This window comes from Bos javanicus, chromosome 20 (assembly GCF_032452875.1).
Source record: "Bos javanicus breed banteng chromosome 20, ARS-OSU_banteng_1.0, whole genome shotgun sequence".
NCBI classification, from domain to species: Eukaryota; Metazoa; Chordata; class Mammalia; order Artiodactyla; family Bovidae; genus Bos; species Bos javanicus.
The window spans coordinates 14,730,254-14,753,972 of NC_083887.1; the positions used below are offsets into that span (position 1 = coordinate 14,730,254).

At 41.3% G+C, this 23,719-nt stretch overlaps 1 protein-coding gene across 1 annotated transcript in view; it reads right to left on the reverse strand.

The window, feature by feature from the left end:
* Positions 1-8,394: 8,394 nt before the first annotated feature.
* The window catches only part of RGS7BP (regulator of G protein signaling 7 binding protein), a 136,007-nt gene continuing 120,682 nt past the window's right edge, over positions 8,395-23,719 (reverse strand). The window contains exon 6 of the mRNA XM_061393434.1: positions 8,395-12,095. Coding sequence (XP_061249418.1) covers positions 11,935-12,095 — 161 coding nt within the window. The 3' untranslated portion in view covers positions 8,395-11,934. The remainder of the gene's footprint in view (positions 12,096-23,719) is intronic.

The following is a 23,719-nucleotide window of genomic DNA, read 5'->3' on the forward strand; positions in this document are numbered from 1 at the left end:
TTCCCTTGTCTTAACAGGAGAATGTGGAACACCCAGTCACTGACCACAAACGTGTGTGGTTTATATGAACTCAATGGATCAAAAATACCAATGTCTCTATCATTGTTGTTCAGTCGTGTCCAACTCTTGGCGACCCCATGGACTGCAGACACCAGGCTTCCCTGTCCTTCAGCATCTCCTGGAGCTTACTCAAACTCATGTCCATTGAGTCAGTGATGCCATCAACCATCTTGTCCTCTGTCTCCCCTTCTCCTCCTGCCTTCAATCTTTCCCAGCATCGGGGTCTTTTCTAATGAGTTGACCCTTTGCATCAGGCAGCCAAAGTATTGGAGTTTCAGCTTCAGTGTCAGTCCTCCTAATGAATATTCAGGATTGATTTCCTTTAGGATTGAACTGGTTTAATCTTGCAGTCCAAGGGATTTTCAAGAGTCTTCTCCAACACCACAGTTCAAAAGCATAAATTTTTCAGCATTCAGCCTTCTTTATGGTCCAACTCACATCCATACATGACTTCTGGAAAAACCATAGCTTTGACTATACAGACCTTTGTTGGCAAAGTAATGTCTTATCATACCCAGTTTAATTTTCCACCTTGAGCTTTCTTGCTCCAGCCACGCTGAGTGGACAGCAGATGACAATACTCCTCTGACCCTTTCAAGAGTTGACTGGACTAAAGATATTCACTTTACCCTGTCAGATTTCTCTTTAGGATTTGAACCAAGAGACCTAGAGGGAGGTTTCAGTCATCAGTGGTCTAATGTGGACTTGGGCCAATAGCCATGTATAATGTGAGAAATAAAGAAGGATGACTGAGAGTCCATGATACACGGACCAAACTGGAGAAAGAATCAGGGGTGAAGGAGGCCGCACTATTGCTAAGAAAGAGAGAGCTTCTGACATTCCAGCTCTCTGTGTCATCCCCTGTTTTTGGAGTCAGTGAAGTTTCTGTATCCTTGACATTAACTTCTCTCTTTAGCAGAATTAATTTGTTCTTTGCAATTGACAATCTTGGCTCTAATACCACATAATTGTGCACATCTTTTTTTGTTATAGGGAAACATTGTGTTTTGGGTTATTTTATTTGCAGTTATCAAATGAATGCTGCTGCTGCTGCTAAGTCACTTCAGTCGTGTCCAACTCTGTGCGACCCCGTAGACAGCAGCCCACCAGGCTCCCCCGTCCCTGGGATTCTCCAGGCAAGAACACTGGAGTGGGTTGCCATTTCCTTCTCCAATGCATAAAAGTGAAAAGTGAAAGTGAAGTCGCTCAGTGGTGTCCGACTCCTAGCGACCCCATGGACTGCAGCCCACCAGGCTCCTCTGTCCATGGAATTTGCCAGGCAAGAGTACTGGAGTGGGGTGCCATTACCTTCTCCATAGGACATTGCTAAATATTTGCATAGGAAAAAAAACTGCAGTATAAAATATTAAAAGAACATAACTTCTACTTCTTTGGTAAGAGCGATCAATGTTTTGTGAATCTATGCCTCTAGCAAGCCAACCAATCAGAACCCAGTGATGCCTTGATCCCGCGTAAACCTCACACACGTGTCTAGTTATGTTATCAGGATTTGGTGATTCAACCTCTGTAGCACCTATTGTGGAAAAAAGCACCACTCATACATCAAGAACAGTGAATGTTTGTAGCTAGTGAGTTATATTAAAATAAAAATAGGAAATATGATATAAGTATGGAGAGGAGACATTTTGAAATAAGTTAGGGAAGGAAAAAGATGGAAAAGAAAGTGACTGGCAGAGTGCAATTTGGTGTATGTTTGATCGTCTCCTGGGTCTGGATAGCTCCTGAGCTGTCTCAGTCAGCTTCAGACCCAGGTATCAGGATGGTAAATTCTACCATGGACATCATAGAAGATGCTATTGTTGTGCACCCACCTCAGCCTCTTCATATACTGATACACCCAGCCCCCAGCTCCTTTACCTGTCGATTGGTAACAGCTCACAGGTGCACCCTTCTCCTGAGAACTGCCTTTTGCTAACAAAAGCACCTGACCTGGAAATGCTTGGGAAGTTATACCCTTCTCTGAAGGGTGGCTCACGGTTAATGTCTGACTGATAGGCAGCTCCATCAGCCAGTGTACTTGCTCCAGAGTTGCCTGTGGGATGAACCCACATCTTTGCCTGGATTTTCCCCTGGTCCCCAGCCTGCTTTCCTCACTCCTGTACAGGTTTCCCCTGAGGGCATTCTTTCAATAAAACGCTTGATCAGTAATTTCCATCTCAGTTGTATTTCTGCTGCTGCTGCTAAGTCGCGTCAGTTGTGTCCGACTTTGTGCGACCCCATAGACAGAAGCCCACCAGGCTCCCCTGTCCCTGGGATTTTCCAGGCAAGAACACTGGAGTGGGTTGCCATTTCCTTCTCCAATGCATGAAAGTGAAAAGTGAAAGTGAAGTCACTCAGTCGTGTCCGACTCATAGCGGCCCCATGGACTGTAGCCTAGCAGGCTCCTCCATCCATGGGATTTTCCAGGCAAGAGTACTGGAGTGGGGTGCCATCGCCTTCTCTGAGTTGTATTTCTAGTGGATCCAATTTAAGATATCGTATGTATGTGCTCAGTCGCTCAGTCATGTCCAATTCTTTGTGACCCCGTGGACTGCAGCCCAGCAGCTCCTCTGTCCGTGGAATTTTCTAGGCAAGAATACTGGCTTGGGTTGCCGTTTCCTACTCCAGGGGATCTTCCCGATCCAGGGATTGAACCCGCATCTCTTGTGTCTCCTGCATTGGCAGGCAGATCCTTTACAACTGGGCCACCGGGGAAACCCAATTTAAGACATCATCTAACATTTAACTTGATTAAACAGAGATGGTCTTCCACTTTGCTACTGTCTATAGATTTGCTAGCAAGTCGATGAAGGAATAACTAGCCAGGCTGATCCTTTCATGCTTAGTTACAGGTTTCCTCTGTGAGGAGATTCCTCTCCCTCTTACCATCTATGTTTACCATTTAGCACCTGGCACCAGAGTTGTCTTCAGAGTTCTCTTCATGTCTTTGTTTAGGAAAATGCCTTAATGAGCTGTTTGGGGGTGGAGGAGAGATCCTGAGGGCATGCATTTAAAGAGGAGGATGAAACAAAAAGACAGACAAGCTGATCTGTATAAGAGTAAACAAAGATTTTATATTGGGGTTAATCTAAAAGGACAGAGGACTGGGGGGAAAGGAGTGAGGAATTTGGAAGGAAGACTGATGAAGGAAGAAAACTCCCAGTAGTGGAGGAACCAAAAGATCCTTAAGGCCAAGGGTGTCTAATATTCAATAATAACAAGTTGTGTTATGAAGTAAACTTCTCATAACTCTAAATCTTCAGTATAAATTTAATTTGCCGGAACAACCATGTGAGCTGGTGATGCAGGAAATAAAATGTCAGGGCAGTAAATATGCCAACCCCGGAGTCATCCCTTTGCTGACATCTGCAAGCGGTAACTACATCCTTTGAAAGGGGCAATAAGCCAGGTGTCCTGGCAGCAAGAAGCAGTAAAGTGAATGGTGGCTCATGGGCACTAACTCAGGTAGGAATAGCTGCAGCATGAAACTGACTCAGGGCAGGGAGGAGACAAAGCCTCTTTTCTCCCCAACAAACTAGAAAAAAATGACTTAGATGCACACACAGCACACACACACACAGACACACCCCTAGTGGGTGCCTACTATTGTGAACTCACAGTCTTTAATGAAATTCTGGCAGAGCGAAACACAAAGCATTTAAATTTGTAACACGGTTACATAACCTTTGCTTTCATTCTGGTTTTGTTTTTTATTTCCCAGAATAGACAATATCAGAGCCTGTTAGTGCTGTTCTTGGGAAGACTAAGTGCTTTTAGAAAGTGTACCCTGGAATAAACAAAGATAAGCACAATCTGGTAACTAAAAATATTTTCCTAGGAGGGAAAGCATGTACCTTTCCTTTCCCCCTTCTCAGAATCCCACTGATTTTTTCATATTCCATCCCAAGTACCCTTCTTCCTGACCTATTCCCAGTCTGCAACAATTTCTTCCCTCTTTGAGCACTCTGGAACTTACAGTTTGAAGTGTTCTTAAATTAATATTAAATTTTACTATGGTTTGTAGTGTTATACCAATCAGGACTCATCTTGGGAAATACAGAGACATATAACCGGCAGAATTTCAAAATATCTATGGGCCACATGGAATTTCTCACATCAAGAAAGTCAATCCATGTACTAGGGCAACCAAACCAATTTCAGAGTAAGAGTTTCAAAATGACTTTGTAAGCTCCCAAAATATAACAACAACTAATACTCGTATAATGTGTCATGTGCAACTTCTTTACACATGTTAATTCATTTAATTTTCGTTGTGATCCTATACATACTGCTCTTATCTGCATTTTACAGACAACTAAAGCATTGGGCTGCTAAATAGCTTATCTAAGGAAGTAGAAGAACAAAGATTGAACCCAAGCAGCCTATCCTTAACTGGTAAGCCATACTGCCTGATGTACACTTTTTTAAATCCTGGTCTACCAATTCCATTCTTCTCCCAACAAAACACCACAACCACTCGTATGACAAAGCTGTTGAGGGTAGACGAAAGGGAACACGATTGATAAATGCAGCTTTGTTTAAAGTCTGTCTTCCCCTTTCACCTGCAGTGCTGTGACGGAGAATCTGTTTGGCGTTTCTTTTGTCTGACCCATCACCCACGGAATTATTCTATCGTAAGTGTAGCAGCTTCAGGAGTTATTGTAAGGGTACAGACTAGAGTGAGTTCCAGATTCTATGTGACCTTATTCACCTCGGTCTGAGCTGTTTAATTTGCATTCAAGAGATGTGACAAGATTCTTTTTTTTTTTTTTTAAGGTGACAGTTGGTCGCCTAGTACTCTAGACTCAATGTGAATAAACTGCAAAAATTCACCTCCATCTTTTTATGTCTAAGGTGTTTTGTGTGTAAAACACTTGTGTGGTATATTCCTTTTATTACTTCTATAAATAAAACTATATTCTTACTGTCAAAAAAAGAAAGAGGATGAGGAAAACATATATTCGTTCCCTCTGTCCTAGGAAATCTCCAACTCTGTAAGTTCTGGAGCTCTTGGTGTTTCTAATTTTTAACAAAAAAATTTATGCATTCATAAACACTAAAGGATCTAGGCCTTGCTGTATATTTTATTGCTCCACATCAGCCTTCAAAAGTCTTAAATGTTTATCAGATAGGCGCTGAAATGGGTCCCAGGTCCAGAAACCTCGGACCTCTTTATTAAAGTAATTATTCTGACCTAGTTATGACAAGGGACAAGGCAGATATGTGCACATTCAGTCCTTGAAGAGCTCTTTTGGCAACAGATGGAGAAAGAGAAATTTTTTAATTTACCCTGAGTTTACCAATTTTACATTCATCTCTGATGAATAAAGAGCAAGACTCAATCTCTGTATCTACCACATTACTTTGCCCAGTGCTTCATACCCTAGAGAGTTGTTGAAATTGGACTAAATATGTTAGGCACATGTTGAATCTGTCATGGTTAGAGCAGGAAATAGAAGAGAAGTCAAGAAGAAGAATCAAAAGAGAAATAAAAGAAATTTAAAGAAAGGGCTACATACAAAACTGTGGGTTAAGGGAAGGTGGTGAAGCACACAGGGGCTGAGACGAACAGGAAGCAGTCACTTCCTCTGGGTCTGAAAAAAGCAAGGAAAGGGAGCAGCTGCTGGAATCTGGCAACTGTAGAAAAAAGGCTGCTTCCCAGGTGACGCTAGTGGTAAAGAACCTGCCCGCCAATGCAGGAGACACGAGATGTGGGTTCAATCCCTGGGTCTGAAAGATCCCTGGAGAAGGGCATGGCAGTCTACTCCAGTGTTCTTGTCTGGAGAATCCCAGGGACAGAGGAGCCTGGTGGGCTACAGTCTATGGGGTTGCACAGTTGGACACAACTGAAGTGACTTTGCACGCAGGCTGACTAGCAAGAGGTGCATGTTGGGTGGGGGAGGACATAATCACTGCTAAACTGTGAGCTGGCAGAGAGAGAAAGGAAAAGAGAAAGGGCAGATGGAGAAAATACCTGGATCTTTTTCTCTTCCCAAGATCAGATATCCTGGAAGGGCTCCCATTGGCTGAGCCAAGTGGAAGTCAATAGACAGAAGATAAAGTGAATTGTAAACCGGAAGGGAACATGGAGAGTATGCAGTACTTATGTACCAAAGTTCACTCATTCAACACCCACTGATTACTTAGCATGTAAGAAAGCACTGCACTCAGAAATGTGAGAGAAACAAATATAAAATTAGCATAATTCCTATGGAAAGTGGTTATTTACATTTAAAAAATGATTTATGATAGATTGTAGCTAAAAAAAAAATCTATTTTTAAAGTGTTCCCTTCAATAGTAGAAGCACATCGTTAAAATGGGCTTGTGATGGAAAGTTGCAGTTCACTTCCTCATATCACTTTCTTCTCAGAGAAAAAGTCTGTTGAATTCCATGGTAATCTACACATCTCCAAAAATGTGCTTATACTGAAATTTTGATTGATCAGCTATAGACACTGTTAACTTACTGCAGGAAAACAGTCCCGGAGAAAAGACTTCCATTTAATAATAGACTCAAACCCTATCTCTACGGCTGGATCACTACACAGTCACTAGTGAAGGTCACTAGTGGAGAATTTCCACCTAGGTGTGCAGAACCTCCAATCAGCTCCTCAGCATCTTCTTTAAAATTTAACTTTTTGAAGTATTAATAATGCATAGATATCTTTAAAATCAGTTAGCATTACAACTAGTATAATGGGGGGGAAAAGTTCTTGTGCCCTGGACTATTCCATCTCTTTTTCTTCTCCACAGAGGTACTATTTTCAAACCTTTTGGCTATTTCTTTCAGTATTTATCTCTATGTTTCTACACATATTCTGGTAACATTTTGACTTATATATATATATAAATATTCAGAGTGGTTATATAAGTAAAATCATGTTTATGAAATCTTTAACCTTTGCTTTACTTTTTTTTAGTCTTTATTTCGTTTGCTTTTTAACTCCAGTTTCTCCACACCTCTGGGTGAGGTTCCCAGATGAAAATTCGGTGCCTTAAAAATTAACCAATTGTAAGAGGACATAAAGAATGTGTCCTAATGCTCATAAGTATTTAATAGATATACTCTTGAGACACACAGAAACCACAATGCCAAACTGATTTTAAGTTCATTTAAGGAGATTTTAAGAAACTTACCACAGTTTTCCCTCAGAATCTGAAGGAGATAAGTTCCAGGTCCCCCATGGATACCAAGCTCCTTGGATGCTCAAGTCCCTTACATATAATGGTACATCACAGCCGGTCCTTGGTATTTGTGGGGTCTATGTCTGTGGATTTGAGGGGGCTGACTGTGTATGAATCTTCATCAAAAATTATTTTATTTTCAGATCCCTTTTCAATATACATATGCCTTATTCATTCTACCCCAATATCATATTCACTCTAAAAATACCTTCATATTCGATTTATGGCTTATTGTGACACAATGATAATTTCTTTATTTTCTTGTCTTGCATTTTGTAAGATTTTTCCCTCTTAAGTGAATTAGTTTCTGCTTCTGTTATCTCATTTGGATGCTAAATTTATTCCCCACCCCCAGAAACAGCCAATATGCTACATCTGTATTCTTTGTTCAGCAAATTTGTAAGAAGAATATTATGTTCCAACATTGATTTTCCAAAGAACCAATTCAGTTCCATTTCTGAATACCATCTCTCCCCATCATTACAGAGGTTTTTCTGAAAGCATTCTTTCTACTAAGTGATTCGGTGTAGTGTCTATTTTGAGCATGTGAGCAAGTGCAATTATTTCTAAACCTGATCACAGTGTTAAAGTTACAATAGAAAATTCCATTCAGTTCCATAAATCTTTATTAGAATATATGTTGATGTCTTCATCACTGAATGAAGGGATGAAATATCAGACACAACACCTCAGTTCAAGAAATGTATGGTATTTGGAGTGACACATACATGAAATAAGTAAAATGTGAAATGAATGGAGTGAGAGCCAAAATGAATAATGCAGGCAAACATTCAGAAAATAGATCATCGTGAAGTAGTTGATGCAGGGTTTCATGAGATTGTTGAGATGAGAGACCTTGAAAAGAGAGGGATTGAGCAGAAGGTAGGCATGTTGGGACAGTGGGAATAAGAGACAGTTGTGGCAGAAGTGATATGTGGAATGTGGGAGACACTGATGGCACATACTTGCCTATATTGTGTTGGAGTAGAGAGAGCTAGAATCAAAATGACTAGGCAGGGAGAGCTTGTCTTCTATGTTGTGGATTATGACAGTGTATGATTTTTTTTTAATTGTTATTTCTTATTTGCTTATTTAGGTGTGCTGAGTCTTAGTTGCAGCACACAGGATATTCAGTCTTTTTTGCAGCAATGGGATCTTTTTTAACAGCTTTTGGTTATGGCATGTGGGATCTAGTTCCCCAACCAGGGATTGATCCCAGCCTTTTGCGTTGGGAGCACAGTCTTAGCCGCTGGACCACCCGGGAAGTCCTGACAGTGGATGATTTTAATTGTAATGGTGTCTTACTACAGATGCTCTCGGGGAAACAAAAGTCTCAACTTATGCAAAGTAAACCTTGGAAAAAATGTTGCATACCATGCACCAACAAAGCTTATCAATGAGAAGGAATTCTAGGTGGAGTGGAACTACACAGTGGTTTGAAGTAAGAACAATTATCTGGAAGTGAGCCTAAGGCGTGCAAGTCCCAGTTGAGAGCTGAACATCTGTAGATTTTTATGAGTGTGAGTGCCCGTTGCTTCAGGGTTATTTTTTATCATGCAACCTCCCATTCATCCTCCCTATCCCATTTTCCTCCTTTCGGCTCTTGCAGTCCCACCTTGTCTGTAAGTGTTCTGGAAAGACCAGCACTGTATTTGGAGAGCCACTCACACCAGGTTTGTGACAGTTGTACATGGTTCATAGATTTCATGTTTATGCCAAAATGATCGAGCTGCAGGTGCTGATAGGAAAGCAATATAAATGTATTTTAAAGTGTTTCCAACTAGTGCAGAATTTGAGGTACGACAGCAGAGAGTCAAAATAAGCATAATGGGACTGGGGATTTTCTCTGTGTGTGTGTATGTTTTAAACCAGTAGGCTGAAACAGATCAATTCACTGAACAGCAATTTATCAAAAGATTAGTTTACTAAAAAAAAACACAATTTGCTGAGCACCAGTTTGCCAAACTGTGATTTATGGACTAGTAATTAGCTGATTGAATAATTCATCAAAAGACTTATTTGCTGAATTAGCAATACACTAAAAACATCATTTTATTAACTATTATAGCAGAATGGCATATTTGCTTATTCTATTCATAAAGGTGCAAAAAAAATGTGGCTCTTTTATTTTTCAACAAAAATCCAGTCTTGTAAGCACCCTTCCCACCCCCCTTTTTGCCCTACTGAGTATTATGTGTGGGTGTGTGTATGTGAGTGTGTGTCCAGGGGAATGCAAATTAAGGATTTATCATTATATTCTGACTTCAAGCGTTTCCTTTTAGTTTATGCCTTTTCAGTAACTGTTTATTCTTTCACCATTCTCCTTGTCCCTGACAAAGATGGCTTCTGAGGTCATGGTTTTTGTGTTCTTGTGGCAATCACATGGAGAAGGAAATGGCAACCCACTCTAGTAATCTTGCTGGGATAATCCCATGGACAGAGGAGCCTGGCGGGCTACATGGGGTCCCAAAGAGTCGGACACAACTAAAGCAACTGAGCATGTGGCAATAGCAGAGGGAGGGGAGAGGACTCTGATCTGTGAGTGGATCCTTGTCCTTCTGTGGAGAGAGTGTTCCTTTTCTATCTGTCCCTGCCCTCTCTGCTGGCTCCCATTGCTGAAGTTTCTGGAGAAGTCGTGGTCAGGTTTCTCTTGGGATAGTCTTGTCTGTCAGCTGCTGTGGATGTTGCATGGTTTGCCTGAGATCTGGCCATGAACTCCCCTTTGGTCTTGACCTGGGTCATGGTCCTGAGACATGGCTCTCAGTAAGATGACCTGGAGAAGCTCCCCAGCCAGCAATGTTAACTCCTTTGTGCTCCACCCACAAGCCACATGGGCGCTACTAGCAACTTTTCATGCCCCCTAGAGCTGAGAAAGTCTAGGAAGGCCCCAATACCATGCCATCCCATAACCTTTCCAATTTTACTCTAAAGCAGCTGCCTTGAGTTGCGAAGAGTGCCGTGCACATCGTTGGGCCCCTACATTGTGCCCTGCAAGGGTCCTTAGGAGCCCCTGTGAAGTCTTGTAGCTTTCTTCTCAGCTTATATTTGCTGTGATACCAGTGCAGAGATCAGTTAGCAAATATCTCAAGTCTTGCTTTTTCTACTTCTGTTCTTTGTCTTTCTCCGTTATCTCATGGAGGCTGAAAGGGGCCAGATTTCTACTTCTTGCTGGCCTGTCAGAACTTCCCTCCCATCATGCCTTCTGCCTGAGAGGGCTTCCTCCTTCTCCTCCTTTTATAGGGGCTATAATGACAGGCTGGTTCCCTGCATGATTGCTTAATTTACTGGGGAGAAGAGAGAAGAGAAATATATTTTCAGCTCACATTTTAAAAATTTCATGTGTGTGCCTTTCTTCCCTGATCTTCTTCCTCTTCACCACAGTTGGATCTAGGGCTGCCTGCCTACTGTGGGGAGAAAACAGGAATTACAGTTAGACTCCCAGAGGATACATACAGGGTGGGTGGCCGACGTGGGATCGAGTCAGGAGAGAGGAACATGTGGCCCAAGCCAGGCTGAGGAGGAACCCAAGCAAATGCATCAGCCACAGACTTCATGCATCCATACCACCAGTGTGATGGGAAGGAGTCCATTGTTGAGAAGGTCCTAGGTCCCCACAAGGACATACGTCTATATGCCATCTTGGGGAGGGGCGAATGGGGGCATCTTTTTTTTCTTATTTAGTTTTGGCTGTACTGCATCTTCCTTGCTGCATGTGGGCTTTCTCTAGTTGCACCAAGCAGAGGCTACTCTTCGTTGGGGTGCTTGGGCTTCTTTCTCACTGCAGTGGCTTCTCTTGTTGCAGAGTACCAGCTCTAGGCATGCGGGCTTCAGTAATTGTAATGCTTGGGCTTAGTTGCTCTGTGGCATGTGGGATCTTCCCGGGCCAGGGATTGAACCCATGTCCTCTGCATTGGCAGGAGAATTAATAACCACTGGACCAATAGGGAAGCCCTGGGTCAGGGCATCTGAGAAGCAGAATTTCCCTGTAAGCACTATTGATACTGAAAAGAAATTGTTGAGGCTGAAGAGATTAAGATATTTCAGTGCGAGTGAAGATTAGAAAAATAGAAAAGCTACATTTACTTTTCATATTTGAATTTTAGTTTAAGTAAATCTGTGGAACTACTTGAAAAGTTTATAGCAATTCACTTTTCACAGAAACTCAGTGTTCTGTGGGTATTCTTTTACAATATTATTTTTTGGGGTATTTTTACTATTAAGTATTGTACAGGTCACAAATGTGAAGTTTTTTCTTTGTTTGTTTGTTTCATTTTGTTTTTAATGATAGGGTTGGTTTCTTTGGTTCAAAGAATTTTCCACCATCTTCTGGCTTTCCACATCCACTTAATCGACTTTGCTTTCTGGAGTAGGACGGAATGAGGCAGAGCTGCAGGTGTGTGCACGGAACTGGGTCTGGGGATGTTTTCCCACATTTATGTGTGCCCTCTACCTCCTGTATTCACACACACATGCACACTCACCCTTTCTGCTTCAACTCCTAATACACTTGATTTTGCTTTCATTTTCCCAGGGGTATGTTATTCTTCACATATCCAAGATAAAGGATAACGAAAGACCGACCATTTGTGTATCGCACATCAAACATTGCTGAATTGTTGAAGTATCTGAAAGGGGAAATAACTTGCTTTTGCTTTATGTTGCATTGGAGGAAAATAGAGGAAGATCTTTTACTTCCACCCACAGTGTTTTTCAGCTCCTGTTCCCTGCCGCCCTCTCTCAAACAGCAGCCTCTGAAGAGAAGATGAAAACTTCAAGAAAGTTTGAATCAAGCTGAGACCAGGAGTGACCAGAGTGGTAAATGATGCCACAATGGGCTGAGCTGATGTGTCTGGAATCAAAAAGAGTGAATCCAGAGGTTATGTCTTATCTAGGAAACAGTGAAAAAAAAATTATTTTCCCAAACAAAACACAACACTGAATTACAATTTCACTAATTTTTATTGAAGAATACTAAGTGGGAGGCAATGTTTTGGGCACTGCTTAGCAGAGCTCACAGAATTATTGGACAACCACCAGGTAACCGGTGGACAAGGTGATTCAGGGCACTGGTTACCAACAGCCCCGGTTTGTTTGGGACCAGGGGGATTCCTAGGACATAGGGCTTTCAGTGCTAAAATGAAAACCAGGCAAACCAGGATGAGTTGGTCACCCTCCTTATCAAGGCAACTTTATAGCTTCAGTGATTAACTTCTGTGATTTTAACCTCAAACGTTTGCTGGATCATAATAACCCATGATGTTTAAAGTAAATTATGAATCTGTAGATGTTTGCTTTTTACTAAGCAGAGGTGTGTAGGAAAAAATCCTGGTCTTTGGAAAACTGATTCTGTTGCTTTATTAGCTGAGTGACTCTAAACTAGTCATGATTAATCTCCAAACTTCGTGATATAAAACGAAAATAACTGTCCTACAGGTTTGTAAGCAAAGTAATTCATGTGATGATGTTTTGCATATTTTTAAGTACTATGCAGATGTGTGATATGATTTACTTGGAGATGGAGTCCTGTAGAAAAACAATAATAGAAAACAAAATTTCTATTTTTCTTAGTCTCTCATGATGAAGTTTTCACCTAAAATGTTTTATAATTTAGCAGGGCTAAAAATATTTGAAGCTATTAATACAACAGAGCACAAAGTATTATTGTACTGCCATCTTTGGGACATATTTTGAACTACAGTTTTGTGTAGTTAAATTGTTTTTCAAAAGCAATGTAGTTATGTTTTAAAAGTATCAGCAACAGTGAGTATGGTCACTGGTGTAGAACCTGAAGGCTTTTTAGCTCCTAGGCCAACTATAAGATATTGAGTCAACAATGATTCAGATCAGTTCAGTTCAGTTCAGTTGCTCAGTCGTGTCCGACTCTTTGCGACCCCATGAATCGCAGCACGCCAGGCCTCCCTGTCCATCACCAACTCCCAGAGTTCACTCAGACTCACGTCCATCGAGTCAGTAATGCCATCCATCCATCTCATCCTCTGTCGTCCCCTTCTCCTCCTGCCCCCAATCCCTCCTAGCATCAGAGTCCTTTCCAATGAGTCAACTCTTTGCATGAGGTGGCCAAAGTACTGGAGTTTCAGCGTTAGCATCATTCTTTCCAAAGAAATCCCAGGGCTGATCTCCTTCAGAATGGACTGGTTGGATCTCCTTGCAGGCCAAGGGACTCTCAAGAGTCTTCTCCAACACCACAGTTCAAAAGCATCAATTCTTCAGCGCTCAGTTTTCTTCACAGTCCAACTCTCACATCCATACATGACCACAGGAAAAACCATAGCCTTGACTAGATGGACCTTTGTTGGCAAAGTGATTAGCACCTGTCAAAGAGTTATGACTGACGCTGGTCTCCTGGAATGATTAGCTGGTAAAGCTGGAAGGGACATTAGAAGTCAGTTTTTGCAGATGGCTTCCTGTCTGCAGCCCCCAAACTCAGGAATTTAGCAACAGGAAGATTTTACCCCTGGGAAGCGCCCTGGAGGATGGGATAGCAGTCTCTGGCACAAAGAAAAGACATTGACATCCAGATTCTACATGTATGTATCATCTATGTATCTATTTGTGAATGAATGAAGGAATGAAACTTTTGGTGTTAGGGTCGATTCCTCACTGACCCTGGCTCTATCTGAATTGAGTAAGGGTGGAAATCAGAAAATCAGCCTTGGAGTCTCTTAGGGAGTATGTGTGCTGGCCTGAGGGGAACTTTGTGGGGGTGATGAGAATGGTTTTCTGTCTTCATCTAGTGGTGATCACATTTTGGTGTATATAAACATACAGAGTCATCAAGCAGTACACATAAGGTTTGAACAGATTTTACTTTATGTAAATCATGGCTCAATAAGATGCTGTTAAAATCTCTTTTCCTGTACCTTAATTTTCCACCAATTAAAATTCCCTTTGGGTTTGTTAGTTCTTCTTGTATAACATTCTGGTGGGTTGGTGGGAGGGGTTAAGTCAGCCTGGAGTATGTTAAGTTTAGTATGTTAAGAAGCAGAAGCGGGTAGGAAATTTCTGAAGACAGCTCGTCTCCACTTTGTAACTTTACTCAGGAATCAGGGGGTGGCAACTGCTTCAGATATCACAAAAGGAATATCTCCACCTACTCCTTGCCTGTCCTGGATGGTACAGGCTGGAGAAGAAACACAGCTGTGCTAATTTAGTCTCATATTACATTTATCACCATAAATCTCAAGTGAAGTGTAAAAGTCACTCAGCCGTGTCTGACTCTTTGCAACCCCATGGACTGTACAATTCATGGAATTCTCTAGGCCAGAATACTGGAGTAGGTAGACTTTCCCTTCTCCAGGGGATCTTCCCAACCCAGGGATCGACCCAGGTCTCCCGCATTGCAGGCAGATTCTTTACCAGATGAGCCACAACCATCTGAAAATCCTTGCAATCCTATTACATTTAGTGAGTAAATTTGCTTTCCTACTTCCTAAAATTATTCATCTGTTAACCCTCTCTTCCTCTTCAAACAAACCACACTCTCTCAGCTCAGACCTTGTTTCGTATTTCACGGAGAAAAGAGAAAAGCAGTCAGGGAAGAAATGCCTCATCTTCCCATCACCAAGTCAAGCAAACTATCTGGATCCATATTCAGCCTGTCTTTGCTCCTCTTTCAATGCATCCATGGTTATCAGTGAGGGCTATAGGTAGAATTTTAAAAATGCTGATGCCCAGATCTCACTCTCAGAGGGTCTTAATTAATTAATCCAGTATGGAACATTCTCTTTTTTTTTTTTTTAATTCTCAAGAGATTCTAATATATAGATGGAATTTAGAACCAAGAGTTTAGAACGTTCAAGTTCCTGTAAGTTGGCAACTCCTCTGCTTACGCAATGGCTCCCACTCTTTCTCCTCGCTTCAAAACTTTTGTCTTTCACATATCTTTCCTTTTCCTAGATGATCTATTTTTCTCTCTGCTAGAAAAATCCCCTCAGTATATGTGTGCTAAGTTGCTTCAGTTGTGTCTGACTCTTTGCGACCCTTTGGCTTCTCTGTCTGTGGGATTTTCCAGGCATGAATACTGGAGTGGGTTGCCAGGCCCTCCTCCAGGGGATCTTGCTGACCCAGGGATCAAATCCTTGTCTCCAGCATCTCTTGCATTGGCAGGTAGGTTCTTTACCACTAGCACCACCCATATAAATAGGTCCTGACATCTTCTATCTTAACCACAATCTCAACTCCACTTTTCCCTCTATCTGCTCCCTTTATAGCAAAACTCCTTTGCATAGTTGTTTATATTCGTGCTCTCCGTTCTAAAACCATCAATTTTCTAATTAACCTACTTTTGTTTCTGTCATTTGCTGTTGAAAGCCTCAATATCCTACATGCTGGCATGTTCAACGACTTAACTTTCAATTTTGTCTTCTTTCAGTTTTCAGTCATATTGAGCACAATTGATTTTTCTCAAACACCCTTTCTCTAGGGGATGGAGTTGTCAGTCTCACACTGGTCCAGGCATACCCACCACAGTCCTCTTCCCTCGTCCTTGCTGGGGCTTCCTTTTAGACTCCTTGGCTAGTTCCTCCTCTCCTCTCCAAGCTCTAAGCCCCAGCTCACCCTCCTGGCTCATCCCTGTCCTTGATCTTCTCCAGACACCCTGTTTCCCAGGGTAACCTCCTAAGTGTGTGCTTAGTCGCTCAGTCATGTCTGACTCTTTGGGACCCCATAGACCGTAGCCCACCAGACTCCTCTGGCCAAGGGATTCTCCAGGCAAGAATACTGGAGTGGGTAGCCATTCCCTTCTCCAGGGAATCTTCCCAACCCAGGGATCGAACCTGGGTCTCCTACATTGCAGGTAGATTCTTTACTGTCTGAGCCACCAGGGAAGCCTCTGAGTTTTTTGGCTGCACTGCACAGCATGTGGGATCTTAGCTCCCTGACCAGGGATCAAACCTGCACCCTCTGCATTAGAAGCAGGGAGTCTTAACTACTGGACCAGCAGAGAAGTCCAGGGTAACCTCATCCCGTCCCAGATGTGGCTGTCTCACACATGAGTATTTCTTGAACTCTCATTTCTTTCCTAAGAGCCAGGCTCATACTCAGTTGCCTCCTCAACATCTCAATTTGGATATCAAATAAACATATCAATCCTTATTTTTCTACACCATCCCAATGTTGAAAAACCTAGTAACTGGCACCCGAGGTGTTAAAAATCATAATTTTTAGCAGCAGGCTCTTCCTTTCCCCTTCACTCCATTTCCAATTAATAAGCAAATTCTGATACTTTCTGAATATTGTCACTTCTCTCCATCTCCTATTGTTACCAGCCTGATCCATGCCACCATAATCTCTTCCCTCAGCTATTTTAATACTCTCTGCTGCCATTCCTGTTTTACAGTCTATTCTTACACAGCAGCCAATGAATCTTTAAAATGTAAATCAGATCATATTTCTCCCAAACTCAACCATTCCCCTGTCCCCTCCCACAGGGGCTGCCCACAAACCTTGGAATCAAATTCACATCCCTTTAACACAACCCACAAAACCTCCTGTTTCCTCCCATTCTCACCATTTTGTCTTTCATTCACTCCACTACAACCACTCGTATTTATATCTGTCCCTCAAAAGGCCCAACTTGTCTCTGCCTCAGGGTCATCACTCTCGTTTGTCCTTTTGCCGGGCAGGTTCTTCCTAGAGATCTTTGTATGTCTGGCTTTTTTTCACCTTGTCCTGGAATCAGCCTCAAAGTCATCTCCGGGAGAAATCCTTCCTTAGTCCCCCAGTGGAGGACAGAGGGAGAGGATTTCTTGATGTTGCTCACTGCTGTGTTCCCTGGGACCTGGCACAAAGGAGGTTCTCAGGGAGTATTTGTTGAAGAAATGAATGTTTTGTGCTGCCTTTAGCATGAAAGCCTCAGTGTATCAACTGTAGAATATAATATACAAAGTAACTCTATCTGTAGGAACCACATGACTGATTTGAAGGAAGTTTAATAAAAGGACTTATAAAGTATGGACAGGGTGTAGGGAAACCACAAGATCGTGGTGTACGGGCAGTGAGAACGTGTTACCAAAGCTATGGAGCGGGGCCTAGAGAGGCTGCATGGGGGGATCATCTTCTAGGATGATGGCCATGGTTTCTCATGAAGCATGGTTACAGGGAGGGCTTCCCTGGTGGCTCAGTCGGTAAAGATTCTGCCTGTATTGCAGGAGGCCTGGGTTCAATCCCTGGGTTGGGAAAATCCCCTGGAGAAGGAAATGGCAACCCACTCCAGTATTCTTGCCTGGAGAATCCCATGGACAGAGGAGCCTGGCAGGCTACAGTCCACGAGGTAGCAAAGAGCCGGACAGGACTGAGTGACTATCACTTCACTTCATGATTACAGGGAGAGAAAGACTTGACTAAAAACCTAGGGTATCTATTAGCATTGGCAATTCCATTACAAATAACTGACATTCTGATCTATGTATGAATTCTTGTGAACTTAATGTGATCCTTAAAGTGTTAATTTGATTCTCCTGAGACTTTGCTGACAGGTTTTGAAGTTTCAAGACTGAGAGCTAGAACCCCAGATTGAGGTAAATTCAGGAAAGAAATGACTGACACTTCAGCAGATTTTCTGAAGTTATGCATAGTGGGTATATATACATACAGTAAAATACACTATTTTTTGGTGAGTATTTCTGAATTTTGACAAGATATACACAGTCAGGTAACCACCACAATCAAGATGTAGAACATTTCACTTACCGTTAGAGTCTCCTCACGCTCGGTCATAAATCAATTGCCTCCCTTTCCCTCCAGCCCCAGTGACTGCTGCTCTGTTTTTATTCCTATACATTTGCCTTCTCCAAATGTCATATAAGTAGAAGCATTGAGTATCCATTTGAATCTGGCTTCTTTCACTTAGCCTAATGCATTTGAGATTAATCCATATTGTTGCAAGTACCATTCATTTTTATTTTTAATTTTTTGAGATGTAATTGATATAAAACATTATATGAATATTAAGTGTACAATGGACATTTGAGTTGTTTCCAGATTTTGGCTATTATAGATCAGAGCCATTATAAGCTTTCGCATACAAGTTTTTGAGTGACCATGTTTTCAGTTCAGTAAATGTTTCGGAGTGGGGTTACAGGGAAGGTAAGTATATGATTTTTCCTAATGACAAAGTACCATACTATTCTCCAAAGTGGAAGTGCCATTTTGCATCCCCATCAGTAATGCATAGGGTTCCAAATGCCCCATATCCTGGTACACACTTTGTATTGATATGGTTGGTTTTTTTTTTTCCCCCATGACCCGACCCCTCTTCTAATAGGTGTATGTTAGTTGTTCAGTTGTGTCTGACTCTTTGTGACTGCATAGACTGTAGCCTGCTGGGCTCCTGTGTCCACAGAATTATCCAGGCAAGAATACTGGAGTGGGTTTCCATGTCCTTCTCCAGGGAATCTTCCCAACCCAGGGACTGAACCCAGGTATCCTGCATTGCAGGCAGATACTTTATCAGCTGAGCCACCAAGGAAGCTCTTTCTAATAGGTACGTAGTGTGATCTCATTGTAGTTTTATTTTGCATTTTCTCAATGACTGATAATTCTTTTTGTATGTTTATTAGCCATCTGTGTACCTTCTTGGATGAAATGTTTCCTCAATCTTTTGCTTATTTTTTAAAATTGGATTATTTTTATTGAAGTTCAAGAGAGAGTTCCAGAAAAACATCTATTTCTGCTTTATTGACTATGCCAAAGCCTTGACTGTGTGGATCACAATAAACTGTGGGAAATTCTGAAAGAGATGGGAATACCAGACCACCTGACCTGCCTCTTGAGAAATCTGTATGCAGGTCAGGAAGCAACAGTTAGAACTGGACATGGAACAACAGACTGGTTCCAAATAGGAAAAGGAGTATGTCTAGGCTGTATATTGTCACCCTGCTTATTTAACTTATATGCAGAGTACATCATGAAAAACGCTGGCCTGGAAGAAACACAAGCTGGAATCAAGATTGCCAGGAGAAATATCAATAACCTCAGATACTCAGATTACAACTCCCTTATGGCAGAAAGTGAAGAGGAACTAAAAAGCCTCTTGATGAAAGTGAAAGAGGAGAGTGAAAAAGTTGGCTTAAAGCTCAACATTCAGAAAACGAAGATCATGGCATCTGGTCCCATCACTTCATGGCAAATAGATGGGGAAACAGTGGAAACCATGTCAGACTTTATTTTTGGGGGCTCCAAAATCACTGCAGATGGTGACTGCGGCCATGAAATTAAAAGACTCTTACTCCTTGGGAGAAAAGTTATGTCCAACCTAGATAGCATATTCAAAAGCAGAGACGTTACTTTGCCAACAAAGGTCCATCTAGTCAAGGCTATGGTTTTTCCTGTGGTCAGGTATGGATCTGAGAGTTGGACTGTGAAGAAAGCTGAGCACTGAAGAACTGATGCTTTTGAACTGTGGTGTTGGAGAAGACTTTTGAGAGTCCCTTGGACTGCAAGGAGATCCAACCAGTCCATTCTGAAGGAGATCAGCCCTGGGATTTCTTTGGAAGGAATGATGCTAAAGCTGAAACTCCAGTACCTTGGCCACCTCATGCGAAGAGTTGACTCATTGGAAAAGACTCTGATGCTGGGAGGGATTGGGGGCAGGAGAAGAAGGGGACAACAGAGGATGAGACGGCTGGATGGCATCACTGACTAGATGGATGTGAGTCTGAGTGAACTCCGGGAGTTGATGATGGACAGGGAGGCCTGGCGTGCTGCGATTCATGGGGTTGTAAAGAGTCGGACACGACTGAGCGACTGAACTGAACTGATACATATTCTGGATTTCAAACTTTCATCAGATGTGTATCTTACACTTTCTCCCAGTCTGTGGTTTGATTTTTATTTGTTAAACAAAATCTTGCAAGGAACAGAAATTTTAAATATTGATTAATTCCAATATATCAATGTTTCTCCCGTGGTTTATGCTCTTTGTGTCCTATCTAAGAAATCTTTGCCTATTTCTTTTTTATTCTTTGCTTCACTGACTGGGACCACTGGTATACTTGAAAAAAAAAAAAAAGACCTTTATTGAGATCTAACTTACATACCATACAATTTATCCATTTGAAGTACAAAGTTCAATGGTTGTTAGTGTATTCTCAAAGTTGTGCAGTTATCTTCACCACAGTCAATTTTAGAACATTTTCATCATTCTCAAAAGAAGCCCCATAGCCATCAGCAGTCACTCCTCATGTCCCCTCCAACCTGCTGCCTCTAGGAAACCAGCAATCACTTCCCTGTATGTATAGACTTACCTATTCTGGACATATCATATAAATGAAATCATATAATATGTGGTCTTTTGTGACTAGGTTCTTTCACTTAGTTTATGTTTTCAACATTTATGTATGTTGTAGTATGTATCAGTATTTCATTTTGTTTTACTGCCAAAGAGTTCATGATATGGATATACCATGTTTTATTTATCCATTCATTGGTGCCAGGCACTGTGATAAAGGCTTGGAGTTCATCATGAATGATGCTGATACGAATGTTTGTTTGCAGATTTTTGTGTGGACATTTGTTTCCTGTTAGGCATATACCTAGGAGTGAAATTTCTGGGTCATATGGTAATATTATGTTTAAACTTTTGAGCAACAGCTATACTGTTTTCTAAAACAGCTGTACCATTTTAAATTCCCACCAGCAATGTACTACTTTTCCAGTTTCTTACAACCTAACCAATTTGTTATTTTCTATCTTATAGCTTCAGTACAATTTTGGTAAGACTAAATATTCTCGCCTATTTCTTTTTCTTAAAAGAATTGTTCTGGTAAAGAATGGTAAATTCAGTTATTTACCATTAAGCATGATGTTAATTGTAGTTTTTTTGTGGGTTTTTTTTTTAGATGTCCCTTATCCTTTTGAGAAAATTTCTTTTAGTTCCCAGCTTGCTGAGAGGTTTTTTTGTTTGTTTAATTATGAATGTATGATGAGTTTTATCCAATGTTTTTCCCCTTATCTATTGAGATTATCATATGATTTTTCTTCTTTGATTTCTTGATGTTTCAAGATAGTTTCTTCAAACATTGATTTTTTTTTTCTTTTTTCTCTTCCTTCTCAATTGATTCTTGAGAACTGAACTAATCATGCATTCCTGAGACAATAGCCTTGGTCCACTTATATTATCTTTGATTTTGTAGTGCTTTCTTAAATAATTATTTCAAATTTTTATTTCAGCAATTGATTTGAATTTCATTAGCTCCTCTTTACTCCCTAATTTTTTCCTTTTTCAGAATATCCTGTATTTGTTTGATGAAGATGCAATATTTTCTCAAATTTATTTGAGTATAATTAGAACTATTTGTTTTCTCTAGTGTTATTGTTTCTAATTTGTTTATTTATTTGATGATAGTCTTTCTCTTTTAAGTTGTAAACTACTCTCAATGTCCGATGAGCCTTGCTTGTCTATTCCTGACGAACAATGCGTAGCCATTGTTACTGGCTGCTGAGTGGTGAAGTGAAGTGACGTTGCTCAGTCGTGTCTGACTCTGCGACCCCATGAACTGTAGCCTGCCAGGCTCCTCTGTCCATGGGATTTTCCAGGCAAGAATACTGGAAATGGGTTGCCATTTCCTTCTTCAGGGGATCTTCCCAACCTAGGGGTTGAACCCAGGTCTCCTGCATTGCAGGCAGACTTCTTACCGGCTGACGAATGGCTTCATTCCAGCATGGTTTCTAACATTAGAATTTTGTGGCAAAATCATTTTTGAACTATTCATCTCATTGCCCTTTACCACTGTGCCCATTTTTAGAACTGTTCATTGCCATAACAATAATCTTTTTTATATTAGTGAGGCAAAACTACTGTATGTTTAGGAAGAACCCAATCTTCCAGTTTATTTTCTAAGTCTCTTACTTTTTATTTGGGCTTCCCTTGTGGCTCAGCTGTAAAGAATTCACCTGCAATGCGGGAGACCTGGGTTTGATCCCTGGGTTGGGAAGATCCCCTGGAGAAGGGAAAGGCTACCCACTCCAGTATTCTGGCCTGGAGAATACAGTCCATGGGGTTGCAAAGAGTTGGACATGACTGAGTGACTTTCACTCACTCACTCACCTTTTATTTGAAGGTGGCTCCTGCTCTATAACAAGTCATACAATTTTCCCAGGTCAGTGGCAAACTCACCATAGCAACAGCTAGCAAAAGTATTACTAAAATTTCATATAGATCAAAATTTGGAGAACTAGGTAATTGCACTAGTGTTCTAGAAACTTGTGTGTGCAGAAATCCCTTTTAAATCTATGAGAAAATAAAATATAGAAGTAATTTCTAGGGCAGGTGGGGAAGCAACAAGTACAGAGGGCTGCTGGTGGAAGGGTCAAGCCCAGCTCAGGTGTCACGGTTGGGGTTCTGAACATTTACCACAAGGTGAATACTGGTCCCACACTACCCCTAACGGGGTAAAAATGCCTCTCTCTACCCATAAGTAGAATAAATTCTTATAGAGATAAGAGATGAAATAGAACCCTCAGAGATAAATGATGTACTGTATTAGGAGATGTAGCTTTAACAGAAGAGTAGAGAGGATTTTAAAAGATGGAATTAGATTGGAACAAATCCTTTATGAGAAAGCTTTTCTGAAAGATGTTAGTTCAGTTCAGTCACTCAGGCATGTTTGACTCTTTGCGACCTCATGGACTGCAGCATGCCAGGCTTCCCTGTCCATCACCAACTCCGGGGGCATGCTCAAACTCATGTCCATCAAGTCGGTAATGTGATCCCACCATCCCATAGTCTGTCGTCCCCTTCTACCCCTGCCTTCAATCTTTCCCAGCATCAGGATCTCAGATGAGTCAGCTTTTCACATCAGGTGGCCCAAGTATTGGGGCTTCAGCTTCAGCATCAGTCCTTCCAATGAATATTCAGGACTGATTTCCTTTAGGATTGACTGGTTTGATCTCCTTGCAGTTCAAGGGAATCTCAAGAGTCTTCTCCAACACCATAGTTCAAAAGCATCAGTTCTTCAGTGCTCAGCTTTCTTTATGGTCCAACTCTCACATCCATACATGACTACTGGAAAAACCATAGCTTTGATTAGATAGACTTTTGTCAGGAAAATAATGTCTCTGCTTTTTAATATGCTGTCTAGGTTGGTGATAGCTTTTCTTCCAAGGAGCAAGTATCTTTTAATTTCATGGCTGCAGTCACCATCCGCAGTGATTCTGGACCCAAGAAAATAAAGTCTGTCACTGTTTCCATTGTTTCTCCATCTATTTGCCATGCAGTGATGGGACTGGATGCCATGATCTTAGTGTTTTGAATGTTGAGTTTTAAGTCAGCATTTTCGCTCTCCTCTTTCACTTTCATCAAGAGTCTCTTTAGTTCCTCTTTGTTTCCTGCCATAAGGGTAGTGTCATCTACATATCTGAGGTTATTGATATTTCTCTTAGCAATCTTGATTTTAGCTTGTATTTCTTGCCAGTAGGTCCATACTGGCATTTCTCATGATGTTCTCTGCATAT